Source organism: Coturnix japonica, chromosome 1 (assembly GCF_001577835.2).
Source record: "Coturnix japonica isolate 7356 chromosome 1, Coturnix japonica 2.1, whole genome shotgun sequence".
Lineage (NCBI taxonomy): Eukaryota > Metazoa > Chordata > Aves > Galliformes > Phasianidae > Coturnix > Coturnix japonica.
This window is the reverse complement of record NC_029516.1, coordinates 18,207,065-18,231,493: the sequence shown is the minus strand read 5'-3', so window position 1 is coordinate 18,231,493 and position 24,429 is coordinate 18,207,065. Positions and strand designations below refer to the sequence as shown.

Genomic DNA, 24,429 nt, shown 5'->3' with positions numbered 1-24,429 from the left:
TGACAGTGATTGAACTAAAGCCAAAACAATTGATGCCAGTGTTCAGCATAGTGTGTAGGAATAACATCCAAGTGATAGGATGTAATTTTACAATGAATAACCTGTCATCATTAAGGAAGTTCTTCTTCTCTAATGAATAGATGAATGTGTTGTTTCAGAGCTGCCCATTGCTCATCCTCCCACCCTCTGTCTTGTTACTGTCTCATTTTTTTTCTGTGGGTTCCTTCCAGTGCACATATGTGTTGTGATTGGTGTGATTTATTAACAAATACAAACTCTACCTCTTGATGGGTAGAACTCACCAATTTGAATTTGTGTAAAGCAACAAACCATTTATAAAGAAGAAACAAATGGACCAGTCCCTGGGTTTACTGAGCTACCTGGATTCATCTTACCACAGGTGGCCTTGTTCTGCTGCATTACCAGTGGCTGCTGCAGTCCTTTTCCAGGTGCTGGGTAGATGCTGTCTGTGCTTTTTTTCTGGACTGTTAACAAAATCATTGAATGACTGCGGTTAACATTGACCTGTGGGTCCAACTGGCCCAATCCCTGCTCAAAAATGGACACCCAGAGCAGGGTGCCCAGCTGTGTGTCCAGGCAGCTTTTTAAGATCCCCAGGGATCTCCAGAGCCTCTGTGGGCAACACGGGTGCCATGTTTTCCACATGGAGGAATTCAGTACCACACCTTTGCTTTATACGCACATCCATATCAGACACTGTTTAGTCAGACATTTGTCACATGGCAACAACATGTAACAGGATACTGATGGGAAGGTTCAACGTCTACTGCTGTGCCACCCACATCTGCCTCGAGTATTGTGAGCCACCATCATAACATAGGAAATATTTCTTTTGGAGCAGCCCTTCATAAAAAGAGTTGTTATTCACGGCAGCTGTGAGGAACTCAGATGACAGACTGTGCTATAGAAAGTGTCAGGTCAGGGTTCCTGTGTGTCTCGCTTTTTCTGAGGTACTTGCCAATGCACACTGCAGTTTGGGCTGCCTATATCAGAGTCTGTATTCTCTGCATGCTGACTTCTCTTCCATACCTTCTCCTCAGTGCTTCCTCACATACACCCTTCTGCTGCTGCTACCTGTGTGGGGATTTTTTGTTACTTTAAGGAAGTCTGGATGTTACTAACAGACATTTGGCCACAAAGATATTCATATCTCCTACAATGGGAGGAGCTGGTGGGAATGTGAAAAGGTGCTAAGATCTGTAGCAAGAGCTCAAGGTGCAGCTGTGCTTAATATGTGGCAGAAATTCTACTTTCCATTTTGTTTTCTGGATGTTAACTTATTTCTTACCAAAATTATTAAGGTTCTGCTCATGTTAATCTGTGTTTTGAGCGTGAATTGCACTTCATTTTCCTTGATTTTTTCCTTTTACACTTACATGCATTTACATGTATGTGTTTAGTGGGGAATACTCATTCTGGGAGGTGTCTCCCTTGGGTTGGCCAGTGAAGGAAAGGAACTCCCATGTAGTGCTGTGCTGGAGGATGTAAAAGCAGTAGCCTTGAACATTATGTAGGAAACCCAAACTTCATATCGTTGTAACAACAAATTTAAGGATTGGCTCGTGCATCATATTCCCTCCAGGTTTGAAATATAGTGTCCAACCAGCTGTCAAACATGTGGTGATGCAGGGGTAACAGCCTCACAAGCTGGGACACTGAGTGGTATAAGTTAAATTGGAAGTGTTAGTCTTCTCTTTGTGTGTTGGTTCTTTTTTTGTTTTGCTGCACTTAATCTCTTGGAACAATTAGTTTTATGGATACAATGCTTCTACAAACATAAAATCACACTTTTCAGCTTACCAGAGCCTTATGGTTGTCTGTGGTGATGGGGTATGGCATGCCAGCTGTTAGAGATAACAGGGTAAATTGGGAGTTCACTGCAGATGCACCATAGTGGCACCACACAGTCAGCTTGGGTCATGCCTTCATTGTGCATCAGCTAGACCCCAGCTGACTGCTGAAACAAGGAGAACTCAGTTCAAGCTGGGCTTTTTCCAGACTTTTCTTATAGTACTGCACCCAGCAAATAAAACCTCCCAAGAGCCCAAGGCATTTATTAAGCTCAGGAATGGGACCTGTGGAGCCCAGTAACTTCCTGCATTGCCTTCTGGAGTTTACTAAATAGGTTGCAAGTTGGCCCCATGCATGTAGATTGGGCTCCCACAAACCCAGCTGTTGGGACAAATGTGATCTCAAAGTCTAAAACAGCCATAGCTGAATGTTGTGCTCCTAATCCAGAAAGCCCTGAAGGATGTGGGCAGGCTGCAGAGGAGTAGTTTGTCCAGTATTACCAGTCTGCAACCACAGAGGATTAACTAACCATGGATACTGTGGAAATAACTATATGTACAGTCAATATTTATAAACTTCAGCAGTAAGAAGCCATGCCCTGTCAAAGTCATGAAGTTAGCTTGAAACTGTTTCAAAATCATGGACTTTTTGCCATCTGAATTTTTGGTCTACTTTAGCTTTTTATGTCCATGCTTTTCTCAGGAGCCTTAAAACATGTGCATATAAATAGATACTGTTCTTTCATCTGGTGGAATGTCAACCAAAATATTAGATAAGGGAGCTGACAGCACTGGAAAGGTGTGTCTATTTTAAGCAGTGATTGAAAGTTGCACCAAGCAAAAGTCTCTTATCTGTGTCACAATGATGCCATCCCTTCAAAGAAAATAATGACTCTTTTATATCCTTGATCTGAGAGAGGACAGCAAAAAACGTCTGGCGTAACAGGGCTTCTGGGTCAAGAACAATCATATCTAAATAAGGTATTACTGAGATGAGTACAGTGCTGTTTGTTGTAAAATAGAAAATAGTTAGGCTCGAGTTTCTTTTATGTTATGTTGGAAATTTTAGCTGACGTGGCGTTCCCATGTACTGCTGAGGTGTGAGAGCACGCTGTTCTGTGGTAATGTTGGAAGGCTCACTGAAACCAGGCAATTGAAAACTTGTTTTTATTGTTTTCAACAGATGAAATGCTAAAAGTGAAGAACAGTTTAGAGGTGGGAGATGGTATCCCTTTACAAGTATCAAAGTTTATCTCCATAGCATTAACGTGTCCAGCTATGTAAAGCAATATAAGTGATCAGCTTAGGATAAGTAAATGAAAAGAAACCGAGGACACAGCAGTTGAATCATTGGAAGGATGATTGTTTTTGCCATCAAGCAATTGTTTCACAGCTGGTTTGCCAGAGCTGAAGCCTGTGCTCCAAGGGACCTGCATCACTAGAAAATGCCTTGCAAAAGAAGAGAGCTGTGAGTTTCTGTCAGATCTTTATGAGATACTGCAAGATACCAAAAGGCTGAAGAGCAGGCCTCTAGTTTAAATGCAGGGGTAGGGTGAAATGCAGGGGTATGTGAAGTGTGTAGTGTATTATAAGGGAAGGTGAGGGCCTCTAACCTTTTTTTTTTAATAGTAGAAGGTCTTTGGGCTGTTTACAACACACTTGTTTTGGAGGAGCCATTTTGAATCTCCTTGATAAGCAGCTGGTGACAGCCATAGAGGGTTCCTGCAGGTTTTGGCCAGGTGGGCCCGCAGAGCTGCATGGCTGCCCACTGACAGGCTGAAGGCCCAGTGCTCTGAGAGCAGCACAGAAAGGGAAATGGCTACTCCTGCTGCTAACAGTCTGCCCAGGGGGAACTGGGGATGACTCAGATCACAATTGTGATGATGCACTGGGGAAAAGGAGAGACTCAGTCTGAAAATCAGAGGTAGGGAGGGATGGGACTGTGGCCCATTGCTTAGAAACAGTGATCAGAGGTCATAGATGCAAGGCATCCTTGAATCTGACAAACAAAAGTATTCCAACAAAGTGAAATCTATTGTTTTGGATTCTCCAGTGTTCATAGCTTGAATTATAATGGTAAACCAGGAAAGGAGAAGGCTTGAAGGCATCAGCTCCAGTTACCATTCTCCATGGTTTCTTGACTGTGGGGGAACGCATTTAAACCAAGACAGCTTCTGGCCTGTTCAGCTTCAATTCATGCTTTCCCACTGAAGGTCCCAAAACTGAAGCTGTAATTTGTTTTTCCTTTCTCTCTTGCTATGGGTTTCCTTCCCCGGACTAAAAACCTGCTGTCCTAAGAATTACTAAAACAGAAAAGTAGTTCTTTGTACCATCTGAATCATATGGAGGATGAAAAGCATTCTGTCTTAACGATCTGCAGTTCTTAAACTACTGAAATCCACATTTGACTTAAAAATGGGGAGGAGAGGGATGTTGGTCATGTTAATGGGATTTCAAGCTTAATTCCTCTTATCTGTGTGTAATGTATATGAAATTCAAGAACTCATACAAGCATGAGGGGGGAGGCTTGTGAATTGCCAGAAGAGCTGCGATGTTAAACACAGATTGCTGCTTTGGGCAACGTTATTTATTTATCTGTATAAACATTTCTCTTATTTTCACTATAAAATGTTAGAGAGGATATAGCAAGTGCTTATTTCTGAGTTCATGCTGCTTTCTATTGGCTTCACTGTCCAGGATTACAGTCATTGGAGTTCTACTGCATTTTTGTTTTACTAACAGCAAAGTACTGGCTTCCTTTTTATTTCTTCAGATTTACTTTTGCAGCCTTCATGTTGTGTTTGTGGCCTCTACTGTCTGTTCTTGCACCACTTGTTCTCTGAGCTTCTCCACATATTTGAGCAACATCCTCATATCTTGACTAACTGTGTCAGAACAAGCATCTTTATGGTATCCTTTCCACCCACTCCTCCAAAGTGAAACAGGTTTTCTCCTACTTCCTATGCTTTCTTCTGCTCTGGGAATGCCCTTCCTGAGGTGCTCTGCAAAGGCACAACCTTTAAAACCTCCCTGAAGATCCGATGCTGTGATGCTTGCGAGAAAGTAGCTAAGTTATCTGCTTATCTCTTTCATTGATCTTGTGAGTGGCTCACTCCTTCCACGGTGCTTGCAAGAAACTAGTCGATTAAATCAGTTTCCTCTGATTGTGAGGAATGCCACTCACCAGACCAGGCTGCTCAGGGCTTCATCCAGCCTGGCCTTCAGTGCTTCAAAACTGTCGGGAGTATTTTAAAGACTGATGGCAAGGACATCATAGCATCTAGTGTGGCTGTTGCCTCTTGTCATCCTGCACTGAGCATTTTCCATGTCATTTAATTTTTAGTGTTTTGTAATTCAAAAATAAGTTCAGTAAGATGAATGTATTAAGGTCTGTGCTATTGCTGCTGCTAGCAATTGCAGATAGTGTCATCCACATTTTAAACTGGGAATTTCAAAGTATTTTATTTGAACAACTTCTTAATTAAATGAATAAATGGTGAATTAAAGCAGTATTCTTCTTAACAACAGGAAGTATCAAACTCAGTCTTTTTGTAATCATACTGTTTGATGTCACAGAGCAAAATATAAAGGGATCGTTTCAATTCTCATGCTCCATAACAGACATTTTTTAACTGTGCTGCATTGCACTTGTATCTTTTAATGCACAACAAACAATGGGTCTCTCTTTTATGCAAATACCTGCGTGTTTAGTGTCCTCCTCAGGGGGGTACCTCCACATGTCTGAAGTTAAGCACATGCTATATGTCAGCAAGAGCTGTGAAGTTTAGGAAGTACCTGTTGTTCATTTATTGCTGGTATTGCCTGAGGAAACATTATGGAATTGTCTTTGTATCATGGTTACTGCTGCCTAGCTTCTTTCACTTGCAACCCATAAGTGGAAGGTAAAAGAGGACAAAGGATTGAGAATCCCCCGTAGAGCAGAAGTTTCTGCAGTAAAACCCAGTGAACAAGGGGAGAGCTTTGAAAGGAAGTGTGCTTCCAACGTGGTCTTTCTTTTTCTTGTAGTTCAGCTTATGATACCAAAACAAGACAGAAGGTGGCAGTAAAAAAGCTTTCAAGACCTTTCCAGTCACTTATTCACGCGAGGAGGACCTACCGAGAGCTCAGGTTGCTGAAGCACATGAAGCATGAGAATGTAAGTGAAGAGTGAGAGCTTTCCCTTCAGATTTTTTATGACACAAGTTTGTCATATAAGTATAATTTCAATTAGGTACAGTCTTGTTAGAAAAGTGCGTACAACTCTTTCTGGCTACACCAGATGCCTGAACATGGATAACTAACCTATAATGAAGTCATTGGACTGTAAAGACTTCCAGTAAAACACTGCCTTTTTTTTTTACTGCAAAATGATCTACTTTGGTCTTGGAGATTCAGCTAATGGAATCTGATGGAAGCTCTTCTGTAACGTGACGTTACATTTCCTGACTTTCTCTGCTTATCTATAGTCCCATTCTACTTTTTGCAATTAATAGATTTTTCAATTGATCATGGAGAGAGTTGAGTTTCCAACTGCACAAACTGCCTCTTTTGCAGGTTACACTTATCTTCAACTGAGTGCATGCCATGTGTTTGTCAGCTTCCTGTCAAAAATCTTAAGCACTGTCAATGCAAGTTGTATGTTGCTTTCCATTTCTCTGAAAATACGATGTAAATTCCCTTGTCTTTCAGGTTATAGGACTGCTGGATGTTTTTACACCTGCAACATCAATAGAAAATTTTAATGAAGTGTAAGTAATATTTTAAAATAACTGACTAATCAGTAAGTAACCAAGTAACACTGTTTGTAGAAAGGAAGAGTGTACTTTGGTAGTAGATTTGAAGCCACATTTAGCTCTGTATGAAGTTAGCATCAACTTATAAAGCCATAAAAAGAATAGCAAGGTGACAGGCCTCATTGTAGTGCTTTTTGAATTATGGTTTATAAGACTGCAGGCATCTCATAAATGTTTTGGTGTTGCATAAAGGCAGCTTAAAGCACATTCAATTCAATTATGTGTTATCTGTAGATTGTTGTTTTTTTTTTTCAAAGGCAGATGGGATCATTCAGGAATGCAGGAAATATTCTGTTGGCTACCTTAGACAAGGTAAATCAGATATGTGGATAACTGAGAGCTAGTTGTAATTTGGTGTTACTGAAGCACACCATAGATACTGAGTTGCTCTTGGTGTACATCTGCTATAAGCAACTGCATAAATAGTTTAGAGAAGTAAATACTAACAAACATTTTTATTTTTTTTTATGAAAGTTAGTGGCCAGACTCCTTTGGGGAAAAACTATGCAAACAAGAACTAGGAATGATAGATGCATAGTTCTGTCCCAACACTTATTTTATTTTATTTTATTTTATTTTATTTTATTTTATTTTATTTTATTTTATTTTATTTTATTTTATTTTATTTTATTTTATTTTTGGAGGTGAATCAATATTTCTACCATAATTATGAAAGAAAAAATCAAATAAAATTAGTGGAAGTAGGGAAATAAATTACACAAAGCACTCAAAGCAATCTAATTTCAACCAATTTGATGTTAGTCTCCATCATAGGAACTAATTTAGAGACCCCAAGCTCCTACTTCTGTGTTGGTCAGAATCCCTATTCATCTAGAGGCATGATGCCTTCTCCCTTGATTGAACTGCTCTAGTATTTCATGGAGAGAAAAACAGATAAAAGCTTTTAATGTGCCATAAGGATTTTTCTTTTTCCCCATATTAAGTCTCATAGCTGTGATTCCTTTATTAGAGCTTATAGCTGACTGGAGGGACATAAACCATACATGAGTAGAAGTTGGAATCTGAACAGGAGCGAGTAGTTACTTGTTAGTTGTACTTCTTTTATGAGGATTTACATTGTACCAGTCTCTAATGGGGAATGTTTATCTGTTTTCTTCTATGAGGTCTATTTTATTTTCACAGGTATCTTGTGACAAATTTAATGGGTGCTGACCTAAATAACATTGTGAAGTGCCAGAAGTTAACAGATGACCATATACAGTTTCTTATATATCAGTTACTTCGAGGACTAAAGGTATTGGCTCAATGTAAGGATATATACAAGAGAGCAACCAAGATGTTGTGGTAATGACTGTGGTAATGACTGGTTCACTATTTAGAACATTTCAGTTTGTGCTGGGAGTGCTCAGATAGCAACAAATGTTTCAGGAATCTTACTAAGCAAAAATAAATCCCAGGCCTGCAATTGGTGATGTGTGCAGTGCACAGGGAATATGTCCATCAAACACTGACTTCTAGTCGGTCTATTTGAGCTGTTAGTGTAGGAGATTCACTCGTCATACGGTCTCTCAAGTGAAGGTGTTCTGAGGCACACATTGTGTGCTTCAGACATTTTCTCTTTCAAGGGAAAATAATGAGAAACTTATGATGAATGTGAAATTGTTAAAGCTTAACATTGCAATTCATTCACATTTGTGCTTTGAAAAACATGAGCCAGTTTCAAAAAAAACCAACAGCCCATTTACTGTAGAGAGCATCTCATGGGTGAAGAAATAAGCAAGTTGACTGGGTTTATTAGGAAACTTTTAGTAGTAGTAGTTCATCCTAGCAATGCACAGCGTTACACAGGATCACTTAGGATTGGATCTTCCTGTAAACTCATTGTTTCCTTTAATCATATTGTTAGATTTTATACAACTTGATCATGTAGGCATTTGGCAACAAAACTGTAGCAAAATTTGCTTCCTAAAGAACTAAAATGTGTTTCATTTTGCTGACATTAAACACGGAAGCGTCAATAAACAGCAGAACATTTAGGAAATGCTTCCCAGACCTAGATGATAAACACTTTCCTCAGCCAGTGTTGAGGGTTCTTTTCCAGGCATATGCAAAAAGAAAAGAGAGAGCTCAGCTGCTTTAGTAAACTTCATAATATTTGAAATTGTTGACTAGGAAAACAACTGTGTGTTTGAAAGCAAGCAGTGGTAAAAAGCTCTGGGTTGTTTACTGTGTGGTTTTGAGGAAGTCATCTGCTGCCTGAGAGGATCGTTCTTATTCGTGCTTGTGGGTTCTGTCAATTCAAGTGCAGATTTTAGTGAAGAAGAATTGCAGAATTGGGCCCTTAATTGCTTTGTCTCATTTACTTAAGTTAGTAGCTTAAGTAGGAAGATGAATCCAGAGTTAATTATCCAAGTCACGGTTTTGAATATGACTGTGTTGTGTCAGAGCTAAGTAACAGTTGTGCTCAAAAGTGAATATTCATTTCAGAGATGCACTGTCTGTTTCCAAGGGGAGGGGTTGTTTGTTTCTTGGAATTGAAATTCTCACATCTCATTAGCTGAACGTTTGATCAGGGATAACTTCCTCTTTACATCTAAGCTGCCATCGTTACAGCTTTAATCCTTATACCTGAACTCACTGGTACATCTGTCTGGGAGTACTCAATACAGGCTTCAAGCCCTGCAGATCCCATTGGAACACATGAAGGGTTGGTGTGGCAGGCAGGTAGAGCTGCTTGGTGGTACTACAATGGCCCTTCTCAGCAGCAATGTACGCAATTAATTCTGTTGCAAGCAGTGCTCTGGTTTCCTCTGCATTCAGCTGTTTACAGTTATTGTGAAGAGCATTTAAGTGTGTCTCTGCCCTACTGATAGACAGTGTGCAGGCCTGGAATGAAAAGGATGCGGTTTTGGTTTCTTTGGGTTTTTCCCCAGTTGATATAAACATTTTTCATGTAATCTTTGCTCCTGAAAGATGGTAGTTGCTTCTTTACAGAATGGAAGAGTATGTTTCAGAGCTTCTACTGGTCCTCATCAGAAAGATTACATAAATAAATTAGCCATCAGCTCTATTAGTTGAACTGTAGGAAATTGCAGGTTAACTTTTCTCAGTCTTTGAGATCTTGTGTTATATGTAAAATGGCAGACACTGCTTTGTGTGCCTCCTGAAAGTGGATTTGAAGCAATGCCTGGATGTCTTTTCTGGCCACTATTTTAGGCCAGGGAGCAAATGGCTGCCACCTACATTCAGTGATCACAGTATGGAAAAATTACTTGTATTACTTCGGTGTCAGCCATACTGTTCCCAATGCCACCGACTGCGCTATGAAACCAGCTGCACAAAATTGCCATCTAGGTAAGAATGGCATATGTTTCAATATTTGCAGATTTTTAAAATGAGAAATTTTTGATGGAGAATCACTGCAAGTATCACTTAACAACAGTGTTTACAGTTACTTTTTCTGAAATATCTATCTCTGGGTAGGATAAAGCAGATAGGTTTTGAAATTAGTCATGTCTCCATCCTCCTTGAATATGTAGTGTGACATAAATCTTTGCTGTATGTAAAACAATCAGGTCCAATAGCAAAAAGATGAACCAGGTGACCTACATCTTTCTAACCTCTGACTTCCAACCTTTCTTTTCCCCATGTTGTTTCACAGTATATTCACTCGGCTGGAATCATCCACAGGGTGAGTTCTTTCATTGCTATTATAAAAATGAATGGAGTGTGTCCCTCCATGTGGCAAATGTATTATTAAGACATATTTATAATATACCTTAAAAGGTTAAAATGGTACCTGACTGACTCTCTGTGTTCTGGTACAGGACCTGAAGCCCAGTAACTTAGCTGTAAATGAAGACTGTGAATTGAGGGTAAGAATTGTTCTGCTGTAATGAAGAGTGCTTGAGGAATCATTCTATTATAGTGAAGAACATTTTAATAGCTTTCAGTGTTACAGTTCTCTAAGGAAAATAAATGTTTGCTAGTTTTGTTTCGGATTCCATTAATTTTGTATGTTTAGTACTGTTGTTGCCTGGCCATAGAAGCATTTCCATGAACACGTGTTTTCTCCCAATTGTGAACTTATTATCACCACAAGTCTCTTTACAAAGCATTCCTCCCTAGTTCCTCACAGACAGAACACAGGCCAATAGCACATCTCATGATAGAGTACTTAATTGGGTATCTCTTGCACTTTTAACCTATGATGTCTACATCTGCCATGTTTAGATGAGTCCATGGTGCAACTTTCAGTGTTATATCTACAGGATATACGAGTTAAATTTAATAAAAATGTTACAAGAGATGCTGGCATCCCCAGGCACAGGCAGTATTAACACCAAAACAAAACAAGCCTGTAATTCACACTATTCAGGTACTATGTTAATTCACATCTCTATATAAATACAGATCTTTCTGTGTCCATGTGATGCAATATTAACTGATAGGCACGAGGCTCTGGAGGAAAAAGGGGAAGTGTACTTGCTTTCTAAGCCTTAAAGCTTGAAAATGAGTAGCTTAGCATTCCTCCATGACACGTTTCTTTCTCTGACTGGGATTCTGCTATGATCGCTTTACTCCAGCTGTGAGGGATTTAAATTTCCAAATATTGTGAGAACAGCAAAAAAAACAAACACAAAAAGCAGTACTGAATAAGAGCAATGCTTTTAGGTTCTCATGCTAATCTGATCTGTTGTAAGGAACTGTAGTTCCTGTTTGGGTTAGTGAGAGCTGCAGACACTCAGCAGTTTTCATGATTATCCCTGTAATGTTTTCACTCATACATGTTCAGCATCTGTGAAATGTTACAGTTCATCTGGTTCTGATCATTCACTTTAAAACGTGTGCTGTGCCTTTGTATTGTAAGAGCCTTTTAATCTTGTTTTCTATTATTTTATCTGCGCACATTTCTTCCTACTATTTGCTACATTGTTCATTGCTTTCTTTATAGCTTTCCTTCCTCTGATACCAAATTATTTTGTAATGGAACAAACCAGTGGATGTTTCCAAGTACAAGCAAGAAGGAAACAGAAGCAAAAAGATGCAGAACATGTTTGTGTGTACACATTTGATAGAAGGCATCAGCTAGTAAAAAAAATCTTACTGACACTTATAATAATGTAGACGTTAGTATTCAAGTTTCGAGCCTTTATTCATGCTTTATTTGCCTTATGTATTTTTTTATAGAAATATATAATGTTCCTAATGTTTATTAGAAGTAAATGTGTTAATGTGTTGTTTATACTTTAGCATTTTTCTTTAGACTTTTGGTATCATTATAGTGGATTATAAATGCAGAATTTTGAATTATACTCTTAAAATGTTTGTGTTCCCTGTGAAAAGGATTTGCCATCAGGATAACAGATAACACTGGATCTCAGCATAGGAGGTTTTATTCATGTTTCTGTTTCAAGAGAGATGCTGAATAGTCAGTTAGCAAACAGCACTGAAGCTGAACATTACACTTTCACAACAGCATCTCTTAAAGTGTGGGATTCCTTTTAGCTCCACAATCAGTGGGACACAGACTAATCAAAAAGTGGAAAGAAAGAAAGAAATGAGCAGAAAAAAATTATTTGAAGTAACTTCCTGTCAATGTAAACTCACCAAGAGAGAACATATGGAAGGGAACATTCTGCCATTGTGCCTATGAGTAATATGTGTACCTAAACTGAGCCCTGTTGTTGTTTCACTGGGGGAGCTCTATCAAAAACAGATGGTGCGTGATGCAAATGTACCTTGTTATGCAGGATATATGTTCCCCTCCTGGTGACATCAGAACACTGCTTGATTTAGGTAAATGCTGCCTATGTGCAACAGTGCTGAAAGCAACACGAGAGGGAAACAACAGAACTTCTGGGGGTTTGTGATTTGTTTGCGTGGTCTTTAAATGCTGTGGCCAGCGGCATTTGCTGTTGGTGCTTCATAGAAATGTTCCCAGTTGGCAGTGTTTCATTTCTATAGCAACAGTGCTTATTCTTCAGAAAGCAGGTGTCAGAGGAAAACTGAACTTTAGGCAAAGTGGAAAGTTTTTCTCAGAGGACAAAGGGCCAGACTAATCACCATGGAGGTATCTCTATAATCCCCATAGCACATGGCAGGGAGAGCACAGGAGCTCATGCACAGCATTGCAGTTTTACTTCACTGGTGAAGCGATGCTCGGGCTGCAGGATACACTCAGATATAAACCATCATAGAATGGCTTGGGTTGGTGGGAACCTTAAAGATCCTCTTGTTCCAGGTGGTAATGGGGAAAATCAATACTGATAACGAAAGTAACAAGAGCTATTTCTATTTATTTTTATCATTCTGTAGATTTTAGACTTTGGTTTGGCTCGACAAACTGATGATGAAATGACTGGCTACGTTGCAACAAGATGGTACAGAGCTCCAGAAATCATGTTGAACTGGATGCACTACAATCAAACAGGTATGGAGGCTTCATTTTGCTACAGCTGTATATGGTTATAGTATACCTATATGGAAACAACTCCACTTAATGCTGTCTTTGATTCATCCTACACATTTCTCTCTTCGATTTTTGACAGTTGACATCTGGTCTGTTGGATGCATCATGGCAGAGTTATTGAAAGGGAAGGCCCTGTTTCCAGGAGATGATTGTATCCTTAAGTAAAAGCAGAAAAATGCAGCTTCAGAAATACTGTCCAGTTCTTCCATTTTTCTAATAGCTCAAGTGTATGAAAATGCTTTTCAGGTAACAAGTTTCTAAAACCAACAAGCTTTGTTACTCATTCAGTTTGGTGTGAATGGCAGCTATGTACGAGACCTGCCAGTAGAAAAAGAAACAGGAGCAGATGTTTCTAAACAGTAGTTACGTTTCTTCCTTATATTGTATCTGTGTTTAAGTAATAACCTGGTTACAACAGAACAGTTTTCTTCCACATGTGTGTCTTACACAAATGGCATACATTAAAAATGAAGCTGAGTAGTGACAGTATTTTTTGATCCGCTGATACTGTGTTAAGACATAGAACTGCTCTGAGATTGGAAGTTCCTAAAGTGCAAAAAAAAAAAAACACCTACTTGTCAGTAGTAAGTGAATAAATAGGGACATTGTTTCCTGTTACAAAAAAAGCCAGAACTTCCAGAAGTGCCACAGAGGTGACAGAACGCTTTCTTTCCTCCAGCACTGTGCTGTGGATTCCATTGGCGCCCGTGGTGACAGGAGAAAAGAGAATAGGTGCTGAGGAGAGCGGTAAAATAGAACAGTAATGTTGATGAGGAAGGAGAAATAACTGCATCAGAAAAAAAAAGAGATTTCAATGTGAGAAACAAAGGCATGTGCTTCTGTACTGGATGTTGACATACCTTACTACTCTAAACCTCCACAAAAGCCAGTGCTTATGCTGAAACCAAACACTGCCAGGTGTGGAACAGCATCATGTTAGAACTGTCTGACAAAGTTGTTAAGAGAACTGAGACCAAGGTTTCCCACTGACTCTTCTGCCATGCTCAGCCTCATCAGGCTCTAATATAAGCACAGGCGTCATTCAGATGTCCATCAGCTGGATGGTCACTGTGCTTCAGATTTCTTATATACTACATGGAAAGCTCAGTACATCCAGCTTTCAAGAAATAAGATGTTTTGCTGTTAAAAAATATTGTCTACAACCATATGATTACAATTATGTAATTAATTATATGATTACAACTAAAATAATATTGTAAAATAGCATTTTCTAGGGAAAAATGTAGTGTGTTTTATGGGTTGTACATGGCAATGAAAAATGCACATTTTAAAGGTTTTAATCTTGACACTGATAAAAAAAACAGTTTAAAGCCACCAAATGGGATGTTTCCTTTTACCAGCTCTCGGATTAGCAATCTACCCCAATTTGGTATGATGTACTGCTTTTCGGTCCTTCAGAAACATTAATGTGCTATTCAAATTAGGCTTAAGAGCCTGTTAAATTGGAAGCTGGAACAGGGAAGCAATATTTTTGCAGGCAATTTTCTCACATACGGACTCACCTGACAGAGATTCACATAGTACTATAGAAATGATAAAGAATTAGGTACTCCAAATTAGGTTTAAGCAGGTATGGATTTATATCATTCAAAGGACTAAAATGGAATTGTCTTGCTTAATAGTTTTAAACAATCACCTGCATGAAAACTCACAAATTATTTAACCCAGCAGTTCTGTCTGACATTTACTTTTATTACGATGCCTTCAATTTTCCTGAAATAGTGTAGATATTGATCAACTGAAGAGAATAATGGAAGTTGTGGGTACACCCAGTTCTGAACTTCTGAAGAAGATATCATCGGAACACGTGAGTTTGCAGCTCCATTGAGTTGGCCATTGCTTTATCATTCTTCTTTAACTGTGAGACAGACACATCTGATTTGGAAATGAGAAAACACCTTCGGATCACCTTTCTTTTTTAATGCTACAATAGCACCATTAAGAAAACATTATTTTCAGAGGTATCCAAGTACCTTGACTGTCAGCTAGATTCATTTTGATACCCATTCCTGTTTCAAAGGAATTCACGGTTGATCCTGATGATGTTTTTTCTGCTGTACTTAGAATAGAAGAATTCAAACTGACATTCAGCTCAGAGCATTACATTGTTGTTATTAAATCTGATATCGCTTTCGCTTCTATATTTTCCATTGTTGTGAGGGAACAGAGATATCAGAACCAAATAACGTGTTCTGCGTGGGTGATCCTAATTGGAATAAGACACTAATTTGAAATTCATATTTATTCATCTCTCTGAATGCTTGTTTGAGGCCCACCCTTGATGGTGGTATCTGTATTGTTAATAATGTGATTTTTAACTCTCCATGCAATTTTTTTTTCCCCTTATTCATCAAACTGTTTTCACCTTGTTTCTCTGTTAAAGCTATGCTTACAAGATTCCCTTAAGGCAATAACTGTATGAGTCCAGCTGAGCTGTAAGGAATGAGGGGTGGCACTGACTGATAAAGGGTGTGATGGGCAGGGTGTAGAAATTCAGATAAACAACAGCACAGATACCTGCTGAGCTGCAGCTTTTTCCTTAAACATTTTCCATATAGACATCACTCCAGTACTGATGGCTGTTTTTCAGATCTTATGTATATGGATGGTTTCCTTTGAATTCAATAAAGAAAATGCTAGTTGTTTAAGTAAGCAGAAAGAGTAGGGGAGCCTAAAACCAACGTTACCTTTCTAGAAGGCCCAAGGATGGTGAAACCTCATCAGCACACACCAGTATGCAGCCCTGGAGTTTGTGGCTACTGAGCCACAGGACGGGAAGAGGATCAGTCCTTATGGCAGGGGATTGGATCAAGTCTTGTACTGCGCTGTGTTAAGCATAGGAACTTGAGAAGCCTTTATATGTTACTATGTTATTTATATGTGTATATATGTTTATATGTTATTATATGTTTATATGATTCTATGACTTCTGCAATATTGAATACCATAAACACTTATTGGAGATGGTATCTGGTTCTGTCTTAGATTTCTTGTCTAAGCGGACATGGTGATCCATAGGGATTCTGAAACTGTGACACGGGGGCTAATTATAGAGCACAGGGAGAACACAAAAAACAAGTTAATGAGTGAGAGTGCAGCCAGGTCATCTCCAGGCTGATGCTACTGAGGTAGAGGAGCAGTGCCAAGAAGATGCATGCCTTGCTTGGAAGTATTTGTCTGGTTTTTGGGAGTGTCTGTTCCGTTCCTTCCTTCTTGTTCTTTACCATGACTTTTTGTCCTTAAATTTAGATTTTACTTAGTGCAGCTAGTTTTTGTGAGCGGTTTTTTACTGTTCCTCTCACAGCAGAGCCAGAGGTTATCTGAAATCTCAAGCCTATTTTCAGTTGTCAGTAGAGTGTTAAATAAATGAGAACTAAAAATCAGCAGGATTTTTCAGCTCAAGTTACTGAGCTGTTTCATCAGTCTTGTGTTGTTAATACAGGTTTAAACTGATAGCACTTCATTATTTTCAGATTAATTTAAACATCTATATTCTATTAGTTGAGTTTAAGTGGCAAATATATAAATGCAGCTGAATGGTTTCTAAATATACTTTGACAGGTCTGCATTGGTTGGAGGTAATTTTGACCATATCTTATTCAGTCATGGTTGGATTAGTGATGTTAATTGATGTCAGCATAGAAGAAACTAATCCACAAATCCACAGATGTTTGTCATGAGATAAATGTATGCCTGGTTTACCTAGTCCATAGTTTCCATGCAAGAATGTGCCAAAGCTGCACTGTTCATACACATATATAAACTAATACCCTTGGAAACTTATTTCTGACATTCTAGTATGTGTTTTCAACCTCTGTGAAGTTGAGGAGCATAAAAGAGGTGGTGTGAATCCTGTGTTTGTACAGACTTCAAACATCATTCTCTGCACGACTGGTTACAGCTGCTGAAAAAGAAAGCCTCGCTGTCAGCTCCTACAGCAGAAAGGGAAAATGCTAATATTGTTTTAATATGTTGGAGACATAAGTCATGAAGTTTTACTTCCATTAGGATGTGAACCATATTAAGATTCTGAAATGTCACTAATGGCTGTCTAGAGTTATAATAGAATGTGCTTATAGCTTTGAAACAGCAGGAAAAAACGTAAAGATCTGCCTTATTAAATTAGCACAGTCTTTTTAACTGGTGTCCTATGTAATGTAATGATTTAAAATACCTTTATATCAATAAAGAAACTAAGATGGCAGAGAAAGGTAGGGAACAGGATCTGTTGTCTAAATGTGGCTATGGGACTGCACAGGTTTTGTGTCAGAGTAACCTCAAGAAGTTCAACAACAGAAAGTGCAGTGTCCTGCACGTGGGGACCCCAAGCACGAGGACATGGCCAGTTTGGGCAGGAAACAAACTTGCTTCTTTAGCTGTTGTGTTCTCAGAACTCCTGGTTATGTCTGTAGCCTTCATGATCAGCATTCAGCCTCCTCACTGAATAACACTGATTTATCCGCCCAGCCCTTTCCTTGGATCATGGGTGTCAGGCATCATGCCAGTATCCATGGGTCAGATATGAGTGTAGGCCTTCCTAGAGGAGTTTGGATGAGCCTTTCACAGCTTGGAGACAAGGCAAACTGTAAGTCCCGTTAAACACCTGAAGGTCTGTGCCCTAGGAGAATCAGCCTTTGTTCTTTGGTTGGTGAAACTATTGATCACCTGAGGAGAGGGAGAAGGGAAGGGAGTACATTGGATGATGCCACTTTGCCAGGGGTAACTGATAGATTATTTAGGTGGCAGTTTCTGTTTGAAAGCCCCATTCATGTGTTTCCTGGGGATACACATCAGTGAACCATTCTGCACAGATGAGAACATAAGTGCTAACATATAACCCCTAGAACTGTATACCTGTTTCAAACTCTCTTGCCTAATAATCATATTTATGAGCGACTGTTTAGAAGGTTTCCCATGTGTAAGAAATGCAATGAGTATTTGATTTTTTTAGAACTGATACTGTTACTGTTGGGCAAAATGTAACCTCTGTGCATGTGGTATGTATATTGATCTATTCCTAGGCAAGAAAGTACATTGAATCTCTTCCACATATGCCTCAACAGGATTTGAAAGCAGTATTTCGTGGTGCCAATCCATTAGGTAAGAGTGATACAGCTTAAATCTCTAATGCTTGAACCAAAGATTTCCTTTGCTATGTGTTCCCATGTGATAGTTGTCACTGTGAAGAGAGCACTGTTTAACTTTCTATCCTGAGACTGTTTTTCTTTTGTGAAGCCCAAATCTTTTGATTTTGGTGGAAATTACTGGCTCGTTGTAATGGAAAATTCAGTGGGTGAAAACAGTCTGTGGGTGAAAAGCAAAAGCAGGCGATATATAGGAGGGGTGCATAAAAACTGTCACAGGATCTGGACTAGAGGCATCACTTCTGGCTCAGGAAGGCCAGGAGCTGTGAATTGCTGGCAAGGAGGAGAACACGCCAGGAAATAGAGCTGTTTGAATGCTCCTTTTGAGTATTATTTCCTAAGAATTTATGAACCGTTGTTGGACACAGGATACTGGGCTAGACTGGCCAATGGTCTGATCTGGCACAGCTGTTATTGTGTTTAATCAATTGGATCTGCCTGTGCAAAAGAGATTTTTCAATGAATCGTTCATTGTGGCAAGGCGAAGAAGATGCTCAGTCACCTGAAACATCTTGCTACACTGCCTAGTTTGTTTCACCTGGTGCACATTCAAGAGTTGTAAAGAGGGAAATATTTTGAGTTAAGATGGGAATTATTTATATTTGTCGAAATACAGTTTTATTTTTACAAATACAAGTATATTCTAATAATCTGCAGCTGTTCCCTTTAAACCCATTTACTTGGTGGTAGGCCTCTTGGTGCTTTTGTTACCTGGTCTGATGGGACCTTGTTAAGCACCAGATGCACAACATGGGGGATTTAACTTGAAGCACACGGATGTTTTCAGGGTGAAGGCTGTGAATGTCTAATGAGGTGAACCAGATTTCAGATAGATTATCATGAACTGCATTGCGCTCCACAAGCAAACCAGAAGCTTCTTCCAACTATGAGAGTTCTACTTGCAGTATAAAATCTCTAAAAATTGTTATATTGCTTAAATTCTGTGGGTATTTTTCCCAATAATGTTAACTGAGCATAAGGTGAGAACAAATTGTATGTAAACAGTTGCCTTCTCTTCCACTTCTAGATGGTCCCTTCTGGTTTTGATCCTAGTTTCTCTTTTTCCCATAGCGGTAGACCTTCTTGAGAAGATGCTGATATTGGACAGTGATAAAAGAATCACTGCCTCGGCAGCGCTTGCACACCCATACTTTGTGCAGTATCACGATCCAGATGACGAACCTGAGGCCGAGCTCTATGATGAGTCAATAGAGAATAAAGAGCGAACCATAGAAGAATGGAAAGGTAACAGATAACTGCACATAGGAGTTAATGTGGTCAGCAGAACAAAACCTGGCTTCGGAAACAGTATTTCTCTGTTTTGGACCAGAGCAGTTTTAACTCTTCAGGGATGCAAGGACAGTCCATATGTGTTTGTGTGAGTAGAGAGGTGGAAGGGCTGGTAGTTTCTCCCTGGATTTTGCTCCCTTCTTCCATTCTTCCTCTAACAACACCTGACTAGGTTTCCTATAGCAAGTTTAACCTTAACTGAAAGCTGACACTAGTTACCATGTAACCACTCATTTCATCTTCCTTTCAATCTCCTAGGCCAGATCCTCAGCTGAAGTAACAGTCTTAGGGCATCTGACATTTTTTGGGGTTCTGGCCTCACGTTCTTCAGAAGAAGTGAAAAATTGCTATGTACACATGTATTTTACTAATCCTTCTTGATATAGGCAGCTAATTGTGAATAGATAAAGCATGCTGTTGATCCTGTTTGAGGTGTGAACTGATGGTTTTACTTTGGGGTGACAAAACCCCAAACTTGAAAGAAATACTGCAACGTTTTTTCAGTAGTTAATTTCATGCTTGCAACATGATCATATTGCAGTGTAGCATCACAGAAATAGTGTGGCTAAACAGTAAGTTTGCAAATACACTGAAAAGCACAGTCCAATTTCATCATTGTCCAATGGGGATATAGCATAAGCTAAAGCATCCTTACTCAACATTCTAAATTGAGAAATGTTCTAGAAAACTAACTCTTCCTGTTTATTAATAAAGCCCTCTCCTTGGCTTAAGCTCATCATTATGTAATCTATAAAATAAATACTTTTCTTTTTCTGCTTATGTATTCTATAACTTGTTCCCCAGATTAGTTTGATCAAATATATGAGCACAGTACCTAGTGTTATGGTGAACATTACTGACCTCCTGGACCTTCCTCATGTCCTTGCGCTGACTTTCTGCATTCTGTGCCACGTTTTATCCTGGGTATTGAGGAGGTTGACTACAGCAAACACGCCTCAGAGAGATACAAAATAGGTCATGGGTAAAGCAGTACAGTAAAGCAGCCTCCTAGAGTCCTGAAAAGGTTTTCTAACATCCTAGAAGGGTCTATAGAAAAAGTGAGGATTGAGTGGCATCAGGGCTCCTTAACCATACTCTGTATGCAAAATCTGGCAGTGAGGAGGTGTGTTCAGTTTGCTTTTGTACTTACCAATGGATGGTTTGCTTTCTGCTGCTTGTTGAGCTGACAGAGTCCTTAACTGGCAAGTTTAACAGTTTCCAATTCAATAAAGCTGATTTCTGTCGGTGGTGAAACATTGTTAAAATAACTTAAGAACAGTCTTAGCTTGACTTCGAACTGACAAATTGGAGGTGAATTCCATAGGAGGGGCAGTGTGTCCTACAGCAGTGCCGTATTTATTACACCGCTGTGCTTTGGGAACTACAGATGAAATTCCTTCTTTATACAGGAAAAAAGAATTTCAAGACTATCCTGGCATGAAACGTGCAGCTCTTCCTCCTGGCCACATTCTTAGCTTGGGAAAGTAAATATTTTCAAGCACCATATGGGCCAGATTTAATAAGGTGACATTAAAGGTCACAGTTTGCATAAAATGTTTGAATTGTTAATGAAATATTGACCCATTTTTCTCCAGACATCAGTGCCATATTTCTCTTTTTCTGTTCAAATTAAAAGTGGTGCTTGATCCCAAGGGGCACTGAGCAGCCAAAGTAAAATGAGATTTCAGACACTTTGTGTTACACGTTGGGCACTTAAGAATTTCCTTGACCTCTGTTGCACAGCTGAGGTTTGCAGCCCAAGCTCATAGATTTTCTTCTGACATGTTTAATCAGTTAGAAGATATTTCAAAATGCAGAGGCCAAGAGAATGCCATTCAGAGTTGAACGCTACGCACTATCGCTCCTTCGCTGCTGCTCCAGTTTCACATATCTCAGCATAACATCTGTACTTTCAGCTAACTAGGTGACAGGAGAACAGAGGAAAGAGCTTCATAAGCAGGCAGTTCACAGGCAGCAGCATAATTTATAATACAGTCCCAGGCACCTGATCCGTGAGGGCACTACCTTACTGACTTCAGCCAGGAGCTCTCTGACATACCTGGCTGCCTGTGACCAGGTGCTCTTTAAATGCTGCAGATCAAGCACTGAGTCACCCAACAAATCCTTCAGCCTCAGGGCTCTGTATGTGGAGTTTCTTCCAGGGGAATCCTTCAATTGTTAGCAAAGCTGCGCAACTGAAGTGTAGCCAAGACCCAGCTGTAGGATTTGTACACCCTTCTTACAGTAATGCTCAGTCCATTTTCATGCTTATTAGCTGTCAGATCCTGAAGTAGCACATAGTTGGCTGTTATTTACGTATGGACTGGATTTGATCCATAAAATACGTTATCTAGCTTGAGAAAATCCATAGGAGGTGGCCACTGATGCGATGCATCATTGCTGCACAAGGCACAAAATATGATGTGAACATGAAAAGATAAAGGGCTCTTCCAAAAGCAGCATAAAATAGCTGTGAACCTGTGTTTCTAGTTAGGCCTCTCTTGAAGAAAGTAGAACTGCTGCTTGCCTGCAAGACAGAAAAAGAACATTTAGTCAGAGGATCTTGAAGTTAATCACAATAGAATACAAAAAAGCCTAAACCACCTGGATTGAAAGGCATGAGTGCATCATTGCATGTGGTTTATGTTGTAGGCAATTGACGAAAGACAGTAAAGAACATTGTTTGTGGTTAAAGGTGCACATCTCAAAACCTGTTTGGGTGCTTTTAAAGATTCCGGTTTGCATTATGTTTTGTGTTATATTATGTCATTTTTGTAAGGTCATCTGACAGCATAATTGATGGTTCCATTTCAGGGCCAGTGCGTTTCAGTAATTAGCTGAATGGGACAGACATGTTGTACCGTAATAGAATAATGAATCCAAGTTAGCAGAATTAGTGAACGCAGTCTGAGTTTCGATCTAGGTAGACTCTAATGAGGCTGGAAAAACAGACTACAAGTCACATGTATGCATTTAACAGTTCTGTCTGGAGTATTTTCTTTTAAAGAGAAATTAGGTAAAATCATGTAATTCTTCTCTCTCTGTCTTACCCCCCTCTGCAGAACTTACCTACGAAGAAGTGATGAGCTTTAAACCACCTGACCTGAAAATGGATAGCCTGGAAATAGAACAGTGAACAGCGGCAGCTGTGCTTTGCCTTGCTGCACTGTGAGGACTGTTAAAATATAACCACACAATGTAAGCTGTGTTCAAACGTAGATTTCACTATCCAAAGATATCGGAGATGTGGAAAAGCAGATGCGTTATACAGAAGCCAGGTGTTGTCTGTTTCGAGGTTTTCTTACCTTGTAATCTGAATGTACTCCCGGTTCATAAAGGGTGATAAAGAACTGCTCTGTTCTGACAAGATTATGCACTGAGTTCTGTGTAACGGTGTTTTCTGCATGTTTCATTTTATCAATCGTACTGCCAAAACAAAGGTGATGTTTTAAAATACTTCTAAAGTTGTGCATTTAACGCATGAATGTATACAAACATAAACATAGAACTCCGTACAAGCAATCCTTTATGTTTCTTTTCCTGGCATTAACCTAATTCTAACTGTCTGTTCTCATTTTGTTCATAGTTAGTGCCTTTATGAAGAGAGGGTGTGGTAGCAAATAGACAGAATATGCACACGTAGTCCCATGTGTGGCAGTCTTACAGGTTTACTAGATGTCTCTCACACAGTCTAGCACCAGTTGGAAGTCAGTAAACAATAAATCTTTCTCTTCTGTTGCCATTAAAGTGTCTGTCCTCGTTATTTTCCTTATATGTACCTTTAATCTGCACGGTGCCAGTTTGTGAGACCATTGTAATTCCTGATGGTGCTCCTAACCATGCCTGTGGTGGAGGGCTGCTGGTCTTACACAGTTTACAGGAGGGTGCCCTGTAGTCACCCAGCACATCTCTGTGGTTTTCTGCAAACATCAGCCAAGGCTGTTACAGATCAAAGTGCGAGAATACTCAGTCCAGTTCAACACTTGGAACTCAGTATCCCTCATTATCTTATTTTCCTTCAGTTGTTCTGTGAGAAAATAAATAGGCTCCAAACTGCCATTGGAAGACAAGACAAAATAAGGTTTAAGAGCAGACTGCAGGTTTGTGACAAACAAAGTAGCCAGCTTGACAGATTTTCTTTTCAAGCAAAATGTGGAAGGCTTTCCAGCTTGGAAAATTAAAACGTACATAATACATTGCAGGGCAGGCTGCATTCTGAGTTGTATTAAATAATTTAATGTATTGTCTCCTTTCCCAATGGAAGGCATAATACTAAGACAGGAATATCCTTTGGCATAAGGCCGCCTGTGATTTAATGGCTGTCTTTCTCACATATTAGCAAACTTGGTTGCACAACTGCTCAGTGTTCCTTTTTGTGTCTTGTTCTCACTGTCAAAGTCTCATTTTGGAGGTGGCTTTTTATATTACTTCGGTTTTCTTCAACTTTTATCATTAAGATCCAGTTGTACAGCTGTTACACAAGATAGATACTGAATTCTACTGCATTTGTTTACCTTCCTCTGTATCTTTTCTATGTAAAAAGATTTTTTCTTAATAAACAGATAGAAAAAAAATCAAGTCCAAGAACTTTTATTTTTCAAAGACACTTGGTGTAGGACCTTCGTCTTCTTTCAGAAATAGAAATCATCATTCCACCTAAAAAACTTGCTCCTCGTTTGTGCTTTACACAGGTAGATGTGGTAGGACAGGGGGAATGGTTTTAAACTGAAGGAAGGGAGATTTAGATTAGATGTCAGGGAAGTTCTTTACTGAGGCACTGGCACAGCTGCCCAGAGAGGCTGTGGATGCCCCATCTCTGGAGGTCTTCCAGGCCAGGCTGGGTGGGCCCTGGGTGGCCTGGACTAGTATGGGACCTAGAGGCTGGCAGTCCTTCCTGAGGTATGGAGGTTGGAACATGATGATCATTGGGGTCCCTT

The 24,429-nt window shown here is 39.5% G+C and overlaps 1 protein-coding gene across 2 annotated transcripts in view; it reads left to right on the top strand.

Moving 5' to 3' along the window:
• MAPK11 (mitogen-activated protein kinase 11) overlaps positions 1-24,064 on the top strand; it is a 29,234-nt gene extending 5,170 nt beyond the window's left edge. For both annotated transcript variants that reach the window (XM_015852591.2, XM_015852600.2), the window contains exons 2-12: positions 5,838-5,967; positions 6,501-6,559; positions 7,748-7,859; positions 10,227-10,256; positions 10,393-10,440; positions 12,884-12,998; positions 13,117-13,188; positions 14,786-14,865; positions 18,080-18,158; positions 19,274-19,447; positions 22,555-24,064. In XM_015852591.2, the coding sequence (XP_015708077.1) occupies positions 5,838-5,967; positions 6,501-6,559; positions 7,748-7,859; positions 10,227-10,256; positions 10,393-10,440; positions 12,884-12,998; positions 13,117-13,188; positions 14,786-14,865; positions 18,080-18,158; positions 19,274-19,447; positions 22,555-22,628 (973 nt within the window). In that variant the 3' untranslated portion in view covers positions 22,629-24,064. The remainder of the gene's footprint in view (positions 1-5,837; positions 5,968-6,500; positions 6,560-7,747; positions 7,860-10,226; positions 10,257-10,392; positions 10,441-12,883; positions 12,999-13,116; positions 13,189-14,785; positions 14,866-18,079; positions 18,159-19,273; positions 19,448-22,554) is intronic.
• Positions 24,065-24,429: the final 365 nt, after the last annotated feature.